This window comes from Photinus pyralis, unplaced genomic scaffold (assembly GCF_008802855.1).
Source record: "Photinus pyralis isolate 1611_PpyrPB1 unplaced genomic scaffold, Ppyr1.3 Ppyr1.4_LG9, whole genome shotgun sequence".
Taxonomy (NCBI): Eukaryota; Metazoa; Arthropoda; class Insecta; order Coleoptera; family Lampyridae; genus Photinus; species Photinus pyralis.
In genome coordinates, this window is record NW_022170878.1 from 20,467,434 (window position 1) to 20,488,682 (window position 21,249).

General features: G+C 39.7%; 3 protein-coding genes across 4 annotated transcripts; 1 reads left to right on the plus strand and 2 right to left on the minus strand.

The window, feature by feature from the left end:
* The first annotated feature begins 7,094 nt into the window (after window positions 1–7,094).
* LOC116180543 (cyclin-C) lies at window positions 7,095–8,148 on the plus strand. Its single transcript, XM_031500586.1, has 4 exons — window positions 7,095–7,179; window positions 7,228–7,334; window positions 7,385–7,591; window positions 7,644–8,148. Exons 1-4 carry the CDS (start codon window positions 7,148–7,150, stop codon window positions 8,096–8,098), a joined length of 801 nt encoding a protein of 266 aa, XP_031356446.1. The 5' UTR covers window positions 7,095–7,147; the 3' UTR covers window positions 8,099–8,148.
* Window positions 7,982–8,606, minus strand: LOC116180544 (PAXIP1-associated glutamate-rich protein 1-like). Its single transcript, XM_031500587.1, has 2 exons — window positions 8,363–8,606; window positions 7,982–8,315 (listed from the first exon to the last, which is right to left on the minus strand). The coding sequence occupies exons 1-2, from the start codon at window positions 8,563–8,565 to the stop codon at window positions 8,135–8,137; spliced, it is 384 nt and encodes a 127-aa protein (XP_031356447.1). The 5' UTR covers window positions 8,566–8,606; the 3' UTR covers window positions 7,982–8,134.
* A 3,837-nt stretch (window positions 8,607–12,443) lies between these two features.
* On the minus strand, window positions 12,444–13,836 carry LOC116181199 (alpha-(1,3)-fucosyltransferase C-like). Of its 2 annotated transcripts, XM_031501494.1 has the most exons (2): window positions 13,641–13,836; window positions 12,444–13,590 (listed from the first exon to the last, which is right to left on the minus strand). In XM_031501494.1, the coding sequence occupies exon 2, from the start codon at window positions 13,439–13,441 to the stop codon at window positions 12,572–12,574; it is 870 nt and encodes a 289-aa protein (XP_031357354.1). In that variant the 5' UTR covers window positions 13,442–13,590; window positions 13,641–13,836; the 3' UTR covers window positions 12,444–12,571. The 2 variants fall into 2 exon arrangements, with proteins under 2 accessions (XP_031357354.1, XP_031357353.1); XM_031501493.1 differs by having other exon boundaries at window positions 12,444–13,836.
* Window positions 13,837–21,249: the final 7,413 nt, after the last annotated feature.

Sequence of the window (21,249 nt, forward strand, 5' to 3'; positions counted from 1 at the left end):
CCCCTTCCCTTCCTAAAGCCCATATGTGTTTCATCTAGTATTTCTTTGTCCTCTACTTCTTCATTTAAGCGGTTGTTTAGTATTTTAGCGTAAAGTTTGTATATTGAGTTTAGGAGTGTGATTCCCCTATAGTTTTTGATGTCATCCTTGTTTCCTTTTTTGTATATTGGGCATATTTCTCCTTCTTTCCAACTTTCCAGAAATCCTCCTCCTCTCCATACCCTCTTAATTTTTTTATAATTTGCTGTTTCACCGTTTCCGGCGCATATATTATCATCTCATTAGTTATTTGGTCTGGTCCAGGATCTTTCTTTTTTTCATCTTTGCTACTTCTGCTTCCATTTCTTCTTCCCCCATTTCTTCATTCTCTTTTTCCCTCCTTCTTCTCCAATGTCGTATTGTCCGGTATTCCTTCTTTATTTTTCCTCCCTTTGTTTATAAATTTCCACACTTCATTTTCGTTTTTGAGGCTTTTTATTTCTCTTATTTTCTCTTTTTGTAATTCTTCTTTTTTGCGTTTGCATGTATCCTTACGTTCTTTTTTCTTTGTTCTGTACCCTTCGCCTTATCGTTTCCTGCTTTCCAATCCTTTAGGGTTCTTTTATAATTTATTTTTTCTCTTTGCATTCTGTGTCCCACCACTTGCTCCTTCCTGATGGTGTCCAGTTGTTTATTTTTGATGTTGTTTTTGTCACCGCTTTAGTTACAGCCTTTTTTATTTCTTCTAGTGCAGCATCACATTCAGTTTCTTTGAATTCTGACTGCTTTAGACGTTTTCTGTATTTTCCTATTGTTTGTTACTGTCCAGATTTGTCTCGTTTTTGTAATTTCTTTTGTTTGTTTTCTGTATTGTGTGTCAGCACTGCCTTTCATCGTGTGGATATTGGTGGGTGATCGGATTCTATTTTTGGTCTACTTGAAATTTTTTTAAGTGTTCTTTCCTTTTTTCATTTAGAATAATAATATAGTCTATTACCGACTGCCTTCTGCTTCCTATGTATGTATATTCTCCCTCTTCGTTTCCTTTCACGTTTCCGTTGAGGATGTACCACCCTTTTCCTTCTACGAAGTTAAGTGCGCTTGAAAATCCGTTAGGACTCTTAGAAAGATTTAAAGATTTTCAAAGATACTTAAAGCTAAGTAAAAAGCCTAAAAAAACTAGAAAACCTTTGGAATGTTTTAGACTATTAAAGGTCAGTCCATTGAATTTTGAAGGTCTTGGCCTTAAAGGATCTTACCATCTTCCTAAAGGCTAAAAAAACGAATCCTTAAAAGCACCTGGTAATCTTCAAAAACTCAACCGCCCCTTAAAAAGCGTAAAAGCTATTCAAGATTAGGATTTATTATCCTGTTAAAGAACCAAACTATTAAGGGCCCAGAACAAGAGGGACAATAAATAAATAAATAAAGGCTAAATCTATACTTATTGTAATCTAAACACCAAAAATAATGTCGGGACACCCTGTATATGTGAATATTTCAATTTTATTAGGTATCTGGGGGACTAGGCACAGAATTTATTTATTGTACTTGAATGTGTTATCTCAGTGTTTATTTTTTATTGTGGAACTGTATCTAATTGCCCATTGTATTTTTATTTAAATTTTACCGCTTTTGTAATTTATTCAATTTACCTATCTGAGGAAATTTAAGTAACGAAAACTTTATCAAGAGTAATTTTGATTGGCGGTTGATTTGAAAAATCCTGAAAAAGGAGATTATTGTATAGTGGAAGTGGTGTACCCTTAAATACTAGAGACAACAGAAAAACCAGGCTGCTGCTAGCTGTTAGTTTTCGCGACGGTAAAAAGAGCGTATACATTTTTTTACGCCAAGTCTTGGAGAGCAGTGTTTGACAAGGACCTGGATACGGGGTTGTACCTAGAAAAATGGAACTCAAGCAAGCAGGTCCTGATTCCCGAGAAGGGCCTGAGTTTCAGACCTACCTGTTTGTTGGACTTTGCCCAAGGTGTGAAGCAGGCAAACGAAAGGATATGGTGGCCTCACTGGACGAGAAAAATGCCTTCAACGTGGTTTCCAGACGGGCGATAATCGATGCGTTAAGGAAGCTGGAAATTCCGGCGTATGCCCAGAATTATACGCAGCTACCTCACCGACAGATCCTAAAAAAGTTAGTTCGAGAGTGAGTACCAAAACAAAGCAGTTGTCCGCGTAGTAAAACCTTTCTGAAAGGTTTTTCTTTCATTAAAACTTAAAAATTTCTACCGATTACAAAAATTACTCAAGATTGAGTTTTAAAAAAACCACCTGTGTGTGGGGTAATATGTCGAAACAAGCTTTTCTTTCTATCAGAGATTTTGTTTTGTTTCATGTGTTTCGGATTAAATTTTTGTCGTTGTCATCAATTAATTGTGTGTTTATTCGAATCCTTTTCGCGACCCAGATAGAGTTTTCGTGTCAGATTTTTCTATTCGTGCCCAGTATTTATTTCAGTTGTTACTCAAAGTCTAGACCACCTTGTATAATTAAACTTTATTGGCTTTAATTATAATAATACGTGTCAAATACCTCATTAGTGAGATTCACGTCTGGCATTAAAGCAAACTTGAACGTTCAGCAGGGAACAACGACTAAACTAATTTAACTTTTCTAATTGCGACCAGATATGCGACAATTACGAATTTGTAAATATTGCTTACACGTTTCTAGATGAATGCCCAATAGAATCGATTTCGAATGGCACACAATCGACAAGCTTAATGAGAAAATTGAAATAATCAACGAAGCGTTCAATTGGAAAACAATAGCGAATTGCTAATTATATAGTATTAGGCGATTGTTCAATTTAATTGTTTTAATTGAAAATGTACGGTTTCGGGTCTGTCGGGATTTTATTTTTTTGCGAAGAAAGTACCAAAAATGCAAACGACACTCATTTCAACAAATGAAGATGTCATAGCGAAGCCGAAGCTTCGAAATCTGAAAAATGTTTCGCGCAACTTGTCAACGAAGCGAACGAATTGAAAATGAAATACCTGAAAGTCGAAACTTTTAATTGAATCGTAATCTTGCAGGTTGGTAGCTACCCATTCGAGGTACTCGTCAAGTGCTAGCAGTTGGCAACCCTCCCATTACGTAACAACTATAAATTGTGCACAACCGAAAAAGCTTAGTCAATGGTTGCGTTATATAGTGTCATGCGCATTTATCGATGTTTTCTTTTGAGATATGCGCTCATAAAGTTTTGACATTATCAATAGATATATTTCTTCCAGACGTCCCAATCGCCCTTTGTGAGTACCATCCTCCGACAATCTGTTTTTGAAATATAAGGAATTATTTATATCCGATGACGACAAAGAGTCGAGGAGGAGGCTAAGGTTGGTTGACATTAATTCCTTTCGTTGAGACCTTTCATTAGAGAAAACATGGAGGAAATTAAAAACATGATGATAACCCATAACAAGACTATGATGGAAATGAGAAATTACGTCAGAAAAGAAATAACGGAAATGAGAGAAGAGTTTAATGCAGGAACTGAAGAAACAAAATAAAGAGAAGGAAGAAAGAAAAATGGAACAAAGAAAAACGAGAACTAGAGGAGAGAGTAGACAAACTAGAATGGAGACTGGAAAAAGGGGAAAGGATGAAGAAAAAAAATAACGTAAAAATTAAAGGAGGGGGAGCAAATAACATTAAGGAAACCGACGCAATAAATTTCCTAAAAAATGAATTAAAAATAAATATTTCTACTACAGAAGCCCGTACAATACAAAATAGAGAACGATAAATAGGGATTGTAATGAAGTGTACAAATTGGAAGGAAAAAAATGGAATCATGAGCAACAGACAAGCCCTAAGAGATAAAAAGGTATATATCGAGAATGAACTGACGTTTACAGAAAGCGATTGCAAAAGAAGATCAGAGAAAGGATGGGAAGAAAAAGAAAAAAAGGCAATACACAAAAATGGAATATATGAAGCTCATGATAAATGATACATGGTGCAAATGGGACAAAAGAGATGGTAATTTAACTACAAAAAACTAAACAAGCATACCCAATCGTAAGGGGGGGGGGGGGGGGATCACACCAAATAATTAACAAAGGAACAACAGGTGACAACAAAACAAACAAAAAAAAAGGACGAAAAATTAAAGAAAACATGATGAAAAAGGAAACATCAAAATTGGATTCAGGAACGTGGCGGGAATCAGCAACAAGGATTTAGAATTGTGGGATTACGTGAAAACCTATGATGTAATCGGCATGAAAGAAGTATAAGTAGAAGAAAAATATTGGGAGAATTGGGAGAAAAAACTACCGAAAGGTTTTGAATGGGAATATCAATACGCCAGAAAGCGAAAGCAAGAAAGGAAGAGCCAAAGGAGGAGTATTAACGGGTGTATCAAATACGATAAAAACTGAAAAAACGATGCGGAAATAGGAAAATGGAATACAAGAAAGAAAATCAAAAGATAACGTGACAAATACAGAAGGGATAGAATTGATTAAGGGCTTAAATCAAATTACAGTTGATTTTTGGTAAAAAAGGAAGGTTACACACTGCCTTTTTTTTGCCCCGCAAGAAAAATTGTCTCAGATCGACCGGGAAAAAAACATTTTCTTACAGAATGTGGCCTGTAGAATCCAGAATTTCAAACAGTTCCAAGATTGGGCTCCTAGTTCAAAAGTTACAGCCTTTTGAATTTTTTTTCGAAATTGGTTTCTAGTCTATAACCTTTGATTGAGAAGTATAATCGAAAAAGTACGAATTGTTTTGGATTCTACGCACCAAAATTAATACGAAAAAGTGTTTTCCCGAGAAATTTTGGTGTAGTCGATTTTTAATAAAATAGGAAGGTTATACACTGCCTTTTTTTTGCCCCGAAAAAAAAATTGTCTCAGATCGACCGGGAAAAAACATTTTCTTATAGAATGGGGCCTGTAGAATCCATAATTCCAAACAGTTCCAAGATTGGGCTACTAGTTCAAAAGTTACAGCCTTTTGAATTTTCTTTCGAAATTGGTTTCTGGTCTGTAACTTTTGATTGACAAGTCTAATCGAAAAAGTACGAATTGTTTTGGATTCTACTCGTACGCACCAAAATTAATACGAAAAAGTATTTTCCCGAGAAATTTTGGTGTAGTCGATTTTTGATAAAAAAGGAAGGTTCACTGCCCTTTTTTTTGCCCCGAAAAAAAAAATTGTCTCAGATCGACCGGGAAAAAACATTTTCTTATAGAATGTGGCCTGTGGAATCCATAATTTCAAACAATTCCAAGATTGGGCCTTTAAGAATCCTTAAGATCTAACTAAAACTTCATGAAAGAACTTTTAATAGTCTCAAGAAACTTTAAAGGTTTTTAAAAGCGTTTGAGCTTCTTTAGTTGGTTACTTAAGGCTTATTAATTGTCGCAAATAGTTTTCAAGGACATTCAAGGGCCACAAAGAATTACAATAACTTGAAGTTCTTTCGCTCTATCAAAAGTCGGGTTTTTAGGGTTTCTGGTAAGACTAGGGAGAGCTAAGAGAGAGCTAAGGATACTTATGAACCTTAGGGGCCTTCAAAAACGTTAAAAAACAGAGGTTTTACGCTCCTTAAGTTTTCAAGGGCTTTTAAGGTAGTCTGCTAACATTCGTCAAAGACACCCCGAAAATGTTGAATGGCTTAGAGCTTTTACAATGTTGTTAGTGCTTGAGAGCTTTGTAAAGATCCTTAAGACCTTTAAAATTTCATGAAAATATCTTTAATACCCATAGGAAGCACCAAGGTTTTGAGCCTTTTGAGTTAAGTTTTAGGGAGTTTAAAAATTCTTTAAAAGTATATACGGCTTTCTAATAGTCGCAATCAATTTCCAAGCGCATCCAAGAATTGTATAAAAAAGAAGTCTCTAAAATCTTATGCTCTCTGTAAAAGTCGAGTCTTTAAATTCTTTTGGGAGCCTTAAGAGTTTTAAGCAGCGCTAAGGATACTGATGAGCCTTAAAAGCCTTCAAAAAGGTTTAAGAATACAAGAGTCGGGCCTAGTTTATTAACCTTTGAGTGCCTTCAGGACCCCCGAAAGGTCTACAATATGCTTTTAGAGCCTTTACTTCGTAGTCTTTAACAGCTTTAATATGCTTGGTTTTAAAAAGGTTTCTATTCCAAAATTAAAAGTGCTCTTACGACACGTTAATGGGTTTTTATTGTTCTTTTTAGGAGTTTGTAAGGATACGGATGGGTCGCCTATACATTCTTTAAGTCTTCAAATAATACCTAGCTTAAAAAAATTCCAGAAATATTCCATAGGCCTCTGCCTTTTTTCTTAAATTGTCCCTTAGTGGTCGTTCCAAATCTTTAAGTGCCTTTAAGGGTTTTTAACAGAAGCAAAAGTCTTTAAAAAGCGTAAAAAATTGCAGTAGCTTTTAAAGTCCTTGTGAGTTTAATGGGCCACTGTAAGGATAGTATACGCGTCTCAAAAGCTCCCAAGAACACGAACACGAACATTTTAATCATTGAGTGTGTTCAGGACCCCACAAATGCTTTTGAAGATCTTTACGATACTTTTGGAACCTTGAATATAAGTTTATTTTATAACAATTTTGGGGTTTTGGATTCGAAACTTAAAGGGTTCTTACGCCACTTTAATGGGCATTTATGGGTCCTATTAAGAGTTTGCAAGAGCCATGAGGTTTTGCCTACTACCTTTTGCTTCTGCATTGCTGTCTCTAAGCTTTCGAAAGCCTTTACAGAGTGTGCCATGATGTTCCACAGGTCTTCCTAAGCCTTAATTAGATGCTTAGAATATTTGGGAGATCTTGGGGATCTTTGACACGCTTTAAGTGTGCTTTAAAGACTTGCTGTGTAGAGTTATTTGAATTTTATGTGAGCCCTCAACCATTTCCAAAGACTTGAATAGGTCTTTAAACTTTTTTAAGAGACACAAACAGTTTTCAAGAGCTAAGATCTCTTAAGGCTACATAAGCTTAATGAGTAACCGAAGTTTCTGCCCTTTCTTTAAGCGCCTCAAAGGGTCTTTACAAACTTTTAAGAGTTTTAAGAACCCTCTAAAACAGGATTGTAGTCTTTAGAATTTTAATACCAAAAAATTTTCTTCGCCCTGTACGTCATTCAGTATTTACTCTATGGTATGTCAAATCAAGAAATTGAGGTTATGCATTATTCCGTTAAATAGGCAAAAATAATGGCCGGTAATTTCTGGCAAAGTTCCCATCAGTAAGTTTAAAACTACATCGAACTAACAAACTGAACCTTAATTTTCAGTCAGCAATGGCTCTTAGATAAACAGGATTTAATCCGCGAAAGACAGCACGATTTATCCATACTCACCGAAGACGAATATCAAAAGATATTTATTTTCTTCGCTAGCGGTAAGTGACCTTTATTCGGCATTCGCCGCGTTAAGCCAAACTGATTTCAGTGATTCAAACTTTGGGCGAACAACTAAAACTACGTCAGCAGGTTATAGCGACCGCGACCGTTTATTTTAAACGATTTTATGCGAGGAACTCTTTGAAGTGTATTGATCCTCTTTTACTGGCGCCGACGTGTATCTTTTTAGCGTCTAAGGTGGAGGAGTTCGGTGTGATTTCTAATTCAAGACTGCTAACAACTTGCCAGCAAGTTAGTAAGTAATCTCGCACGGTTTGAGAACATTGTGTTTGTACTATCCTTTGCAGTTAAGAATAAGTTCAGTTACGCTTATACCCAGGAATTTCCCTATCGTACCAACCACATTTTAGAGTGCGAATTTTACTTATTAGAGAATTTGGACTGTTGTCTAATAGTATATCAGCCTTATCGGCCACTGCTTCAGCTAGTACAAGATTTGGGAAACGAGGACCAACTATTTACTTTAGCATGGCGTATAGTGAACGATTCACTTCGAACCGACGTTTGCCTGCTGTATCCCCCTTATCAAATTGCAATCGGCTGCATCCAGTTTGCTTGCGTCATCCTCCAGAAAGACCACAAAGTGTGGTTTGCAGAGTTGAATGTCGATATAGAAAAAATTCAAGAAATATGTAGGTATATAATTAATCTATACGAATTGTGGAAGCAATACGACGAGAAGAAGGAGATTCAAGGTTTACTCGCCAAAATGCCGAAGCCGAAACCGGCACCACAAAGATAGATACAAGTATTATAAATGCATTCATTTAAATAAACGCTAGCTTCCTTTTGGTTGTGTCGGTAGTAGATTGTGCCTCCTCATGTTGCTAATGACGCCATCTAAAGAGGTGACCTTCCTCTTGGCGCTGCCTTTGAGTGCGTCCTCGCCATCTTTCCTCATTTTTAATGTAGGCGAAGATGCCTCGTCCATGAAGTCGAAATCCGATTTATCCTCGAGTCTGGAACGAACACCTTTTATAAACGGTTGCAAACCACCAAAACTTACGGGGCGGAGTTCTCATTTTCTTCCAGCTTGTCTGTTACTTCCGGCGAAGGCGACCGATAGCCGGGACACTTCCATGAGATTTCGGGGACCTCACCTTTATCCATCATGGTGTAAAGGCGATCTATCTCCTCCGGTGATGGTTCCCAATTTGGTTTATCGCGAATTTCGTCGTCCGAACATTCAACGCTCCAGTCTTCTTGCATTTTTGTGGAAAATTTGAATTTTATTAAAATAGGTTATGTAAACAAAGTGCATCATTTATACGGGACATTGTTCATACAAATTTAGGTATGAAGAAAGCGGTGTTGCCACGTTGTCAAAATTGCATCGAAATTTAAAGCCTAATTGCCACTATAATTACCGAAGCTTAAAATGTGGGTTTTGAAGCCAGAAGTTTGCATAGATATTGAAACCCCAGAAGTCCCTTGTTATCATTTTGCACATATGCTTTAAAGGTTTCATTACCTACCAAGATCTTCCTTGCAATTAATCCAGAGGCCACATTCTCAAAAACCTCCAAACCACTCTGTTAGGGGGTCTCAAGTCCGGCACTGCAAATTTGATTTACCCTATACTATACAGTAATAGAGGTAAACACAGTGTATGAAAACATCAAATAGATGCGGATGTTAGACAGTGCGTGTATCATTGTTGAACGCGGTCTCCAAAGCTTCTAAAATCTCAAAGGCCACAGCTCATAGCCATCACCTTGATTACCCTAGGTACCTCTCGCCTTTCAAATATGCGCCAGCCCAGGGCTCCTTCCCAACCAGTCCAAGACCCACTGATCCTCGCATTCGGCCACAACGACACCCTGCGTATTCCAACGGAACCCCAGCAGCCGTCGACAACTGCATTCAATGCATCCATAATACACCTCAAACTGAGGCTCAGCGATGTCCATCTCCAAGTGTGATACCGGAACTATGGTCACCATGAGCCTCGCTGCAGCGATCTTGACATCTTTTGAGGGCGATGAGCCCGGAATATGTTTGTTTAAATAATCATCCATACAATTCCCACGAGTAGTGCGGAAATGCGGTCCCAATCGGGCAGGGCCGCTTGCCCAGGGCTTGGTTGCCAGCCCCTTCCCGAAGGAATGAGGTCGCCCGGTATCCAAAGGGCACCGTTATCGACACTGCACCCCAGCGCCACTCAGTTCGGCACGGTCGCTAATACCTTGACTTGGGAGGTTGGTCTGCGGCGACGATCTTCGTCGCTACCAGCCCCGACAAATCACTTAGAGTCGTCACTTCCCACACCGAAGGGCAAGTTACATTACGATTATTCAGGTGTCTGCATGGGCGTTCCCTTTATCCACCACCCGTAGATGCACGTATAATAATTCATCCCGACACTAATGAGATTGGTAAAAGGGAATAGAACGGAGATAGAATAGAAAAGATCAACAAATTAATGGGACAAATGCGCAAATCAGAGAAGGTAGAAAAAGAAAAAAGTGCCGTTAAGCATGGGCTGGAACCCATATGAAATATAAGTTCCGGTTCGGCACTATTTAGATACGCAATTATTTTGTAAGGGTTTCAGTAACGGTTCCGGTTCTGTGGCTTTAGGGATTTTCGGTTCCGGTTCCGGGTCCAGTTTTTTTTCGGTTTTTAAGTGAAAATAAAGAAGGCACACAATTAAAGTACATTATTCTTTGCATAAACCTATTGTTTTAGATTTAATTTAAACTTATTTTCAGCTTACGCCCTCGTTTCATCTCTGTCAACTGCCTGTCCTTTTCTACTTTCGTTTTCTTCAGCAGTAGTTTCAACTCTGAGGAGATTTAATTCTTGATGGCCATCAAATCCATAGAGAATCAATCACCGGAGATAAGGAATGAAGGTTGATATATTACTTGTACTTCCAGAAAGTATGATATCCTATGTTCTTTAGCACTAATAATAGCGGTAGCGGTATTGGTTGCGGCTTCTTAAATAACGCTTCCGGCTCCAAGTGAGGGTCTTATAAATGAAATCGGTTCCGGTTCCGGTACCAGTTCATTTCGGTTCCGGTTCCAACTTCTGGCGTTAGGAGGGGTGTGGAGAATAGGAGAGAGGAGCCCCAGAAAGGTCTTTAGAACATGAAAACAAATGCTTCATGCAATGGTGAGAGGGGTGCGAAGTACGGAGATCTGGGGGTGGAAACAATGGGATGAATTTGAAGAAATCAAAGACGGTATTATAGATGGGTATTGGGAAGGACACGAAATTATTTATTAAAGGAAGAATCTAAAATAGTGAAGACGGAATGACGGGGGGCGGTAAGATTCGAAGAAAGGAGCGAATGAGGAATTAAATTAGTAAAACAATGCTTAGCACAAAGGATGAACAAAGAAAAAAGTACCATGAAAGAAATGGATAGGGACGGGCTGAGGTCTGAGGTTAAAAGGAGTGGAAAAATATAAGGGAACATATGGAGCGGACAAAAAGATACATTGATGCTGAAGTTCACGAGGAAAAAGTAGGTACAAGGGACTACCAAGGGCGTGTTCGTCTAAATACTTATGGGAGGAAAGAAAAAAAAGTTAAGATAATGGCAACGTTTAGGTGGGGAAATGAGGGGACAGATAGAGAGAAGTAGATGCAAGAAAATGTAGAATCCGCGGAGAGGACATGCGTTATGGGAACGCAAAGAAGTGGAAAGAGCAAGGAGGAGCAGAAATGAAGTGCTGGAAAAGGGAAAAGAGGACAAAAAATAAAACACACATACGTTTTGACATTTTTAATATCGAGTATGATATGTTGCCTATCTTCCAGGCTTCATATTCGTAACGTCGTGTTCAATAAATCGTCAAGATAGTGGCGACATCTGTGTGAAATAGATTTAGTAACTGCATTTATTGGTAAGATGTGGGTATGATTTGTTCACGAAAGATGTCAGAAGCTTTGAAAATATCATATGAAAGACGTATAGTGATAATATACATGCATCCCTTGAAATAGATATAGCGTGTTGTTTACATATGCATTGTTGCAATAATACTTGAATTATTTATAAATGCTTTACTTTTGCCATGGAATAACGAAGTCTCACTCAACGCTTTTACTATATCAGGACCGTACCCAAATTATCTTTCGCGGTTGTTGTTTATCCATTGAACTTCCGCATGATCAGCAATGACACATTTTAGTATGGACTAATTGATATGGTCCATTGATCCATATTGTATGTACATGTACAGGGACACATCAGCAGGCTTGAGTTTTTAAATTTGTATTGAGGTAAAATTTTATTTGTAAATATATTTGTAAATATATAGTGGGTTGTGTTGGTAGAGCAGTCTTGGCTAAAACCCCGCCTACTTAAAAATAAAGGCAAAAATAAAGACAAATAGAGGGAATGAGATTAGCCCGAAATCCAGAGAGTCTTGTTTTAGCATCCGGAGAGTCAATACGAGAGCTTTACGTTGATCAGTACGGAGTTTTTGTCATATCGCGGATTTAAAGCCTAAGTATTAAATTAGGCGTTCAAACTAACCGAGCTTAGAAGAGAAAATGAATAGTTGAAACCACGGTGTAGTGTCAATAATATCCAGTGGTTCTGGAAACGTATCATTTTGTCCCAGTGGAAAAGTTGCGTGAAGAAGTGAAGTACCCATTTTGAAGTACAATTGAAAAAGCGCATGTTAGTTTCTTTTACCCTTAACTGTAGTAGCGACGCACATTAGTTTACCACAAAAGTGCCATATCAGAAAGAATTATTACAAAATTACGCCAAGGAATATTTTCATCTTAACGTGTCGAAGGTTAAAAGCTCATGAGCGTAATTCACTTAGTTAAGTGAAATTGCGACAAAGAAAACTGTTCGAAAAAAGGTTAAATTTATATTCATTTCTGCGCCGTTGAAGTTAAAATTAATCAAGGAATTTCCAACAAATTAAACCTAAAATTCAAGAACAAACCCTTATAAACGAGGTTACGCTAGTGCTCCTTTTTTTTGCTAACCCAAAATTTGTACAAAGGTAATTTTTCAGTAAATTGCAGCAGATGCACTCATTACAGCCTGTTGCGTCTCCAAATTAGAATTATTATCCTTTATTTTTTCTTCAAAGAAAAAATCTTATTAATTGCTTCATTTCACGAACTTAAGGATAAGGGCGTCAAGGGTAGGTAAGACACACAAGTTTTGGTGGGACTCACTAGATATGAAGCACACATGACGATTTGGTAAAACTGGTTATTTTAGTAAAAAAACTATTCAAAACTACAGCGCATTTCTCAAAATATTGGGCAAATCAGAACCTATTTTACAAATTTCTCCCCTCGTCCCCTTAGACCATTCCAGTAAGTTATGATAAATCGACGTCCTCTGAGGAAGGTTTAGTTTCCTACAGATTTCGCAGGCCTTTTGCACCTTCGCAATTTTATACCTCTTCTTCCAATGGAAATACTCGAGATACGCCGTTGCGTTTTCGTGCAAGTACCACAAGTGATCGGCGAGCTGTTCCACAGTTTCAAAATCGGCCACGTTGATCACCGAGCCAGGGGGAGCGCTCATGTTGTAGTCTCCGGCGCCGTAAACTATTGGCACCACGTTCTTCCGGAGGGCGTTGTACAGTTTTTCGGTCGAGTAGTCTTTGCACAGTGAGTTCTCGAACGATAGGTAGAACTTGTAGTCTTCTTCGAGCATGTCGTAGCACTTCGGCGAGGAGAGCTCGTTGCGTTGGGTCTTTTCGCACGCCAGCGGGCCACAAAGTCCGTAAACGTCGACGGGTAGGAACCGTTGGAGTTCTGCCACTAAAACTTCCCGCTGACTTGACGTTTTGCAATGGCTGACGAACCACGCGATTAGTTTAGCTTTCTTCTGGATCACTGCTACCGAGGGCAAGGTGTAGTTGGATTCCTCTTCGACGAATTGACCATGGCGTGACACAATGTCGGAGTCAAACCGGTAAGTCATCGTCCAATTGTAGAACGAGTCATATTGTGAGAAATTGGGCGCGATATAAACCGGTGCTTCCATGTTGCAGAAGATGTAAGCCTGGTTTGCCGTTCTTCTTGGTGGTTTACCATGGATCTTTGGATCGTAAATCGACGCGTGGAATATTACAGCGTCGAATTCGCTAATTTCCATAAAATTCCTGTTGTTCGTTGCAAAACAATTTGTATACTCGCAATTTTCGAAGGGCTCATCTCCAAATCCAACTTCAAAGTCTTCGTGCCACCAAAATGGGGTCCAGTAGAGGATGTACTTGCGATCATTCTTTCGTAGCGTGTGGTAATCTTGAACGGCGAAAATTATGATTAGGATAATGACTAGAATTAGAACAAACCGCAGTTGGATGTATCTCTTCATTACCAAAACCTTTCTGCCACCGCGTCAAAAAACTCATAGCACAACTCCAACCAAAACATAAAACTGTAGGTAGGTACCTCACTAGAGATTCATAAACTAAACCTTTCTCACTTGTACAAATGTACATGCAATATGGAACATTCGTATCAATTTGTCCACAGTAAAACGTGTCATTGCTGTTGGCCATGCGGAAATTAAATGGGTTAACAAGCGCGACGATTTTCACCTATTCACTGCTTTTTTAATAGTCATTTCGTGCTCTAAGTAACAATATTAATTATGGGTGTCCAAGAGAAGATTGCACGGTATTTGAACCATCGTTGCAACAGTTTCGTGGTTCTAAATTATTTACAGATGGTTAGTAAGAATTTGAAAGAATGCCAACTTCAGTGCAAGGGCCCTGCGCCACTTTATTTCCGACGCTTTGCTTCTTCATTGCCTCTGGAAATCGGTAGAGGCGCAAAGTCCGGAGTTTGTATCGCATTTCATTTTTATTAGTAGTTGGGCAAACTCAAAGTAGCACCACTTACTTAATAACATAAAGCGTTTTATTTCGTAAAGACTTGGGGACGATTTATCGCCCTAACCCTAATTTGATTAGTGAGAAGGGATTAACACAAACAAATTAATAATTAAGGAAATCTAATCCGCCATTTTGAAAGTGTCATTAATTAATTAAGATTGAGAGGGAGGTATTCTGGGAAAGGGACCTGCAATTATCTTAATACTTGTTTAGCGCAAGTCATAAATTATAAAGATAATTGTACAACGTGACAGGGAAGCAATAAAACTCAACTAATTTACGTTTTTAGCAATCAGACTTCTCAATCAAAAGTTATCGACTAGAAACCAATTTCGAAAAAAAATTCAAAGGGCTGTAACTTTTGAACTAGTAGCCCAATCTTGGAACTGTTTGAAATTATGGACTCTACAGGCCACATTCTACAAGAACTTTTTTTCCGGGTCGATCTGAGACAATTTTTTCTTCGGGGCTCAAAAAAAGGCAGTGTATAACCTTCCTTTTTTACCAAAAATCGACTTCACCAAAATATCTCGGGAAAACACTATTTCTTATTAATTTGGGTGCGTAGAATCCAAATCAATTCGTACTTTTTCGATCAGACCTCAATCAAAAGTTATCGACTAGAAACCAATTTCGAAAAAAAATTCAATGGGCTGTAACTTTTGAACTAGTAGCCCAATCTTGGAACTGTTTGAAATTATGGATTCTACAGGCCACATTCTATAAGAAAATTTTTTTTCCGGGTCGATCTGAGACAATTTTCTCTTTGGGGCTCAAAAAAGGCAGTGTATAACCCTCCTTTTTTACCAAAAATCGGCTACACCAAAATTTCTCGGGAAAACACTTTTTTCTTATTAATTTGGTGCGTAGAATCCAAATCAATTCGTACTTTTTCGATCAGACTTCTCAATCAAAAGTTATAGACTAGAAACCAATTTCGAAAAAAAAATTCAAAGGGCTGTAACTTTTGAACTAGTAGCCCAATCTTGGAACTGTTTGAAATTATGGATTCTACAGGCCACATTCTATAAGAACATTTTTTTCCGGGTTCGATCTGAGACAATTTTCTTTTCGGGGCTCAAGAAAGGCAGTGTATAACCTTCCTTTTTTTACCAAAAATCGACTACACCAAAATTCCTCGGGAAAACACTTTTACTTACCTATTAATTTGGGTGCGTAGAATCCAAATCAATTCGTACTTTTTCGTTCAGACTTCTCATAGTCCAGGAAATAGGGAATAGTGTTGCTTATTGTAACGTGAATTATAATTTCGGGTTCGATTTATATCAATATTTATTAAACAGAACTAAAACACTATAAAATCCGTACAATTTATATCGATTATTTATATCACTCACACTTCGCAATTTATATCAGATTTTCGCGCTCGATCTCGTTTGGTAGTAGACTAGCGCGATGTTCGGTCCGCAACCATTTATACACGCAAGCAATGTAAGTCCCGAACATCCGCGTACATTCTCGAATATTCCTACAAATTCCACTATCGCGCGCGTAGAAAATTCCAGAGCGCCAAAGGCGACGTCATGTCTGGAGCATTTCCGTTACACTGCCCCCTTCTTAATTCTGGACGTCTCGTTCAGAAACTGCGTTAGTATTACTTTTTAATGCCTCGTGTCGGAATCTGCAGTCAGAGCCTGCTCGACAAACCCCTTTCTTGAAAAAGTAACAGTCCACAGTTTTGCGGAGGGTCGTCCCCTGTGGGTTGAAGCAGCATACTGTAATTCGAACGCTAGTGTTTCTAAAACTCACTTCGATCATGGTTCGCACTATTTTCCAGTCCAACCCATCTAAACCACATCCAATCTTCGGGATCGCCAAGCTATTTATGTCATAGTATGCCATGAGTTTCTTTAAGCTTTTTAAAGCAGACCAGTGGTTTTCATAGGTGGGTTTGCCTTCTGACGTTTTCTTTGAAACCAAGTAGAACAAAGAGCGTTGACTATCTTCCAAGCGCAGTACTTTACCCACTCGTGGTCTTTGCTTTATCAACTCGTCTATTCTTCCAAATTTTTTCCGGAATACGGAAGCTATACCTCTACCCATGCGAAGGTCTTCGGCGACACAATGGGCGATGGAAACGTTAACCGGAAGCTCAAAAATATTTTGACAAATTTCCTGAGTAACGCCAAATCGAGCTTTCTTTCGCTGGGCGTAATTTGACATAAAATCGTTAAAGTTTGGCTCGATCCCAAAGCTGCGTTCCTCTTCTCGAATACCTCTAACTTCTTCGTTGTTGTTGGATCCAGCATATCGTGCGAGTCGATTAATGTGGACAACTTTCGGTTTCCGGTGGTTCATTCTGATACGATATATCACGTCATTTATTTTCTTGATCACCTCATACGGACCTTCACATTGTCTTTGTAGCTTGGGAGAAAGACCTCTTCGTCTCTGTGGATTGTGCAGCCATACCAGATCTCCAGCTTCAAAAGCTTCATTGGCCGAGCGGAGGTTGTATTGATTTTTCATGCGATCGCTGGCAATCTGAATATGACTTCTAGCCAAGTCGTGAATATCGTTCATCTTCGCCTTTAGTTGGTCAACATAATTTTCACCTGCGACATATTCTTCATGGGGTTTACGCCCAAACTCGAGAGCACATGGAAGGCGTAGTTCACGACCCAACATAAGGCAGGCAGGAGTCTGACCCGTGGTCTCGTTGACGGCTGATCGATATGCCATAAGGAACAGGTGGAGGTACTGGTCCCAATTTTTTTGATGTTCTGCCACGACTTTTGAAAGATATTTACCCATCGTTCGATTCATTCTCTCAACCATTCCATCTGACTGAGGATGCAAAGGTGTTGTTCTGGTTTTATTGGCTCCTACCAATCGACAAACATCTTGGAACAAAGCCGACTCAAAGTTCCTTCCTTGATCTGAATGGATTTCTATAGGAACACCAAAACGTGTAAAGAACTCCTTTACCAACACTTCTGCAACTGTTGCTGCCTCTTGATTTGGAATGGCGTAAGCTTCAGTCCACTTTGTGAAATAATCCATAGCGACTAGGATATATTTATTTCCGCCATCTGTCTCGGGAAACGGTCCTGCGATATCGATAGCAACTCGTTCTATCGGACTACCAACGTTATACTGCCTCATGGGTGCCTTCTTCTTGGAAACTGGTCCGTTTCCAGTAGCACATAACTCACATTTTTGACACCATCGCCGGACATCTTCTTTACGGTTGACCCAATAGAATCGCTGACGTACCCTTTGCAACGTTTTCGTAATACCAAAGTGTCCTCCGGAAGCGCCGTCATGCAATTTTCGCAATACTTCCGACACTTTGCTTCTAGGTACTACTAATTGCAGCGTCGATTCGGTGCCATCTTCACTTTCAAGGGTGCTATACAACAGGTTGTCTTTCAGAGTCAGGTTATTCCATTGGCCCCAATAACTCTTTACTTCAGGACTTGTGGCACTAATGTCGTGCCAGCCTGGTCTTTGTCCGTGGCGCATCCAATTCAGAACAGTTTTTATACTTGGGTCGTTTTCTTGGGCCGTTTTGATTTCGCTTGGCTTCCACTCCTCACTCTCTACAGTTGTTCGTTGCAGATGGCCAATCTTGTCTTCTATTTTAGAACAATGTGTGCAGTTGTCCTTGCACGGTCTTCTTGACAAAGCGTCTGCATTATTGTGAACTTTTCCAGCCCTGTGTTCAATGTCGTAATCATATTCCTGAAGACGTTCTAACCATCTTGCCACCTGTCCTTCTGGGTTTCGGAACTGCAAGAGCCACTTTAGCGCTGCATGATCTGTCCTTATCAGGAACTTGCGGCCGTAAAGGTACTTATGGAAATGTTCGCATGCCTTTACCACAACCAGGAGCTCTCGCCTAGTCACACAATAATTCCTCTCGGGTTTTGACAGTACTTTGCTGAAATAGGCAATGACTCTTTCCTGTCCGTCTTGCAATTGAGAGAGAACAGCTCCAATGGCGGTGTTACTGGCATCGGTATCTAGCACAAACTTTCCTTCATTTCTGGGGTAGCCAAGGATAGGTGCGCTAGTAAGAGCCTGCCGGAGGTGTTCGAAAGCTCTTTGACAGTCTTCACTCCATTCGTACTCATTGCCCTCTTCTGTCAACTTTATTAATGGTTTAGCAATGTTGGCAAATCCTTTCACGAATCGTCTATATAGGTGCACAAACCGAGGAAACTTCGAATCTCGTGCTTGTTCTCAGGAATCGGCCACTCTTGAATCGCTATAATCTTCTCTGGGTCAGCTGTAACACCATCACGAGATACGATGTGCCCCAAATATTTAACTTATTCTTTTTGGAACATAAAGCATTTCTTGGGACTTAGTTTTAAATTGGCCTCTCGTAATCGTCCAAACACCTCTCTCAGGTTCTTTAGGTGTTCTTCAAAAGTTTTTCCTACGACAATTAAATCATCCAAATTTACCAGACATGTCTGCCACGTTAGTCCCCTTAGAACTGCTTCCATAAGTCTCTCAAACGTCGCGGGGGCATTACACAATCCGAAAGGCATTACTGTGAAGTGCCAAAGTCCAGAGCCTATAGAAAACGCGGTCTTCTCTCGGTCTGTCGATTCCATCCCCACTTGCCAATAACCACTCTTTAGGTCGAGTGTGGAAAACCATGGGCTCCAGATAAAGTGTCCAAGGTGTCGTCTATTCTCGGCAGTGGATAGCTATCTTTCTTGGTGACCGAATTTAACAGACGGTAGTCAACGCAAAATCTTGTGGGGCCATCCTTCTTCTTTACAAGCACTATCGGTGATGACCAAGGACTATTCGATGGCTCGATGACACCTTGTTTTCTCATGTCTCTGATAATCTCCTCAGCTACGTCTCGTTTAGCCAAGGGGAGTCGCCTTGGCTGTTGTCTAATCGGTTGGGAATTGCCAGTATTTATTTTATGGGTGACTATGCTTGTCTTGCCCTTGTCCTGGTCGTTTACCGCGAACACATCTCGGAATTCCACAAGAATATTTTTCACCTTTTGTCGTTGTCTATTGTCCAAATCTGGAGTGTTTTTAATGACCATATCTATCAGCTCTCTTGGATACTTTCCTTTAGATAGATTTTCCGATCTCACAGAGCGAATAGCCGAGATGGGCACACACTGTCCAACTACAGTTCGTTTGCTTAGCTTAACAGGACTATCTTTCAAATTCATAATTCGAATCGGAACGCCATTTTGAACTTTTACCTGAGCCCTAGCCACTAGAAATTCCTTTTGGTTTAGTGCTTCGACTATCCGTAGGCTTCCCTGGCGACAATATCCATCTAAAGTGGTCATTATAATTTTTTCACTAAGTCCGGGTATAATGACGTCATGAGTGGTTAACAGGCGGATGACATCTTCTTTGTCTTCATAGAAAGGGAGTTCTTCATCGCCGACAAAACACGCCCTTTTTCACGTATAACACAGCTCCGAGTTTCTTAAGAAGATCCATCCCCAAGATGAATTGATCAGAAATATCAGCAATTAGCACCTGGTGATTGATGGTGGTCTTTCCGATGGTGACAGACATTTGTATTTCTTCGTGCGTTCTTATTCTTTCACCAGTTGCTGTTTTTAACTGCACGGTCGAAGATGAGATCCGAGCATGATTCTTCAATAACTCTGGTCTTGCAATAGTTCTTGTTGCACCTGTGTCTACCAGCAAGGATCTGTCTTCTCCATTAACTCGGCCGTCGATGTACAGACTCAGAACTTTTCCAGACGACGTAATGTTTACAGTGAAGATCGGGGCTTTGTTTCTGCAGGTCGACGATAGCCCCTTCCTGTCGACCTTTCTTAGTTTTCCGACTGCTGTATTGGTTTTTGGCAGTTGCGGCGAACGTGTCCAATCTCGCCGCAATTCCAACATCGTGGTTCACGTTTCTTTGACAGTGACTGTATTGCTTTATTGACCTTTTCTTCCATTACTTTACTGACCTTTTCTACCACTACTTTACTGACCTTTTCTTCAAAACTTTCAGAACCACCTTCCTCTTCGATGGTTCTTACCCGGCTGTCACTGCGAGGTTCCATCGTACGTACTCGCGCACTTCCATGACTAGCTTTCTTGGCGGCTTCGAATTCTAACGCATGGGCCAAAGCTTTCTCAATTTTGTCGTGCGTAGCCAGTCTCAAAGCCTGCTGGGCATCTCCATCACGAACGGCATCGATAAATGTTTGTACAGCCAGTTGATCAAGAAAGCTCTCCGGTGCCGTAGGGTATGCCAATCGAATCAGTCTAGCGATGTCCGCTTCAAGTTCCTGCAAACTCCAGATTTCTGCATTCGGTTCTTGACTTGGGCATAGTAAACTTGCTGAAGGTGTTTATCGCCATATCGCATATCGAGTCGCGCTACTATTTGTTGGAAGTTCTGTTGATCCTCGGGGATAGTCCGCAACACATCCAGAGCATCTCCTCTCAGAGCAAGAATCAGGGCTGTAGTTTTGTCTTGAAGATTCCATTTATTTGCCGCAGCCGCTGCTTCAAACTGTCGAACGTACGTGGTCCAAGGAATCTTACCATCAAAAGTAGGTGGCTTTACTCGGGCTTGCTGAACGTCGCCTTCTACTCTTGTATTTGTTTCTGGGTCGACCTTCTTGTAATGAGTAGACTGTAGCACCTCAAGAAGACGGTCCATCAGTAATTCATCTGGGGCACTACTAGTACGCTCTTCCGTAGTCAGTCGCAAGAATTGCTCGCGCAGCTCTTCATACTTGTGCTCAATCTCAACGAATGTTGCTTTAAATGTTTTGGAAACTTCCGTAATTCTATCTTCAAATTTTTCTTCAATTGATGTAGAGACTTCTTCGATAATCTTTCTAGAATTTTCCTCCATCTTCTCGAATTTCTCTTGAATATTTCTAGAATTTTCTTCATTAATCTTTCTAGAATTTTCTTCCAACTTCTCGAACTTCTCTTGAATATTTCTAGAATTTTCTTCATTTTCTCGTTGCAACACCTGTTGACCATTTTGGATTTGCTGGAGCAAATTGAGCATCGTTTCTTCCATTTTAGCTGCAGCAGATCTTGTTACAGGCATACACAAACAGAAGCACTTAATTTAA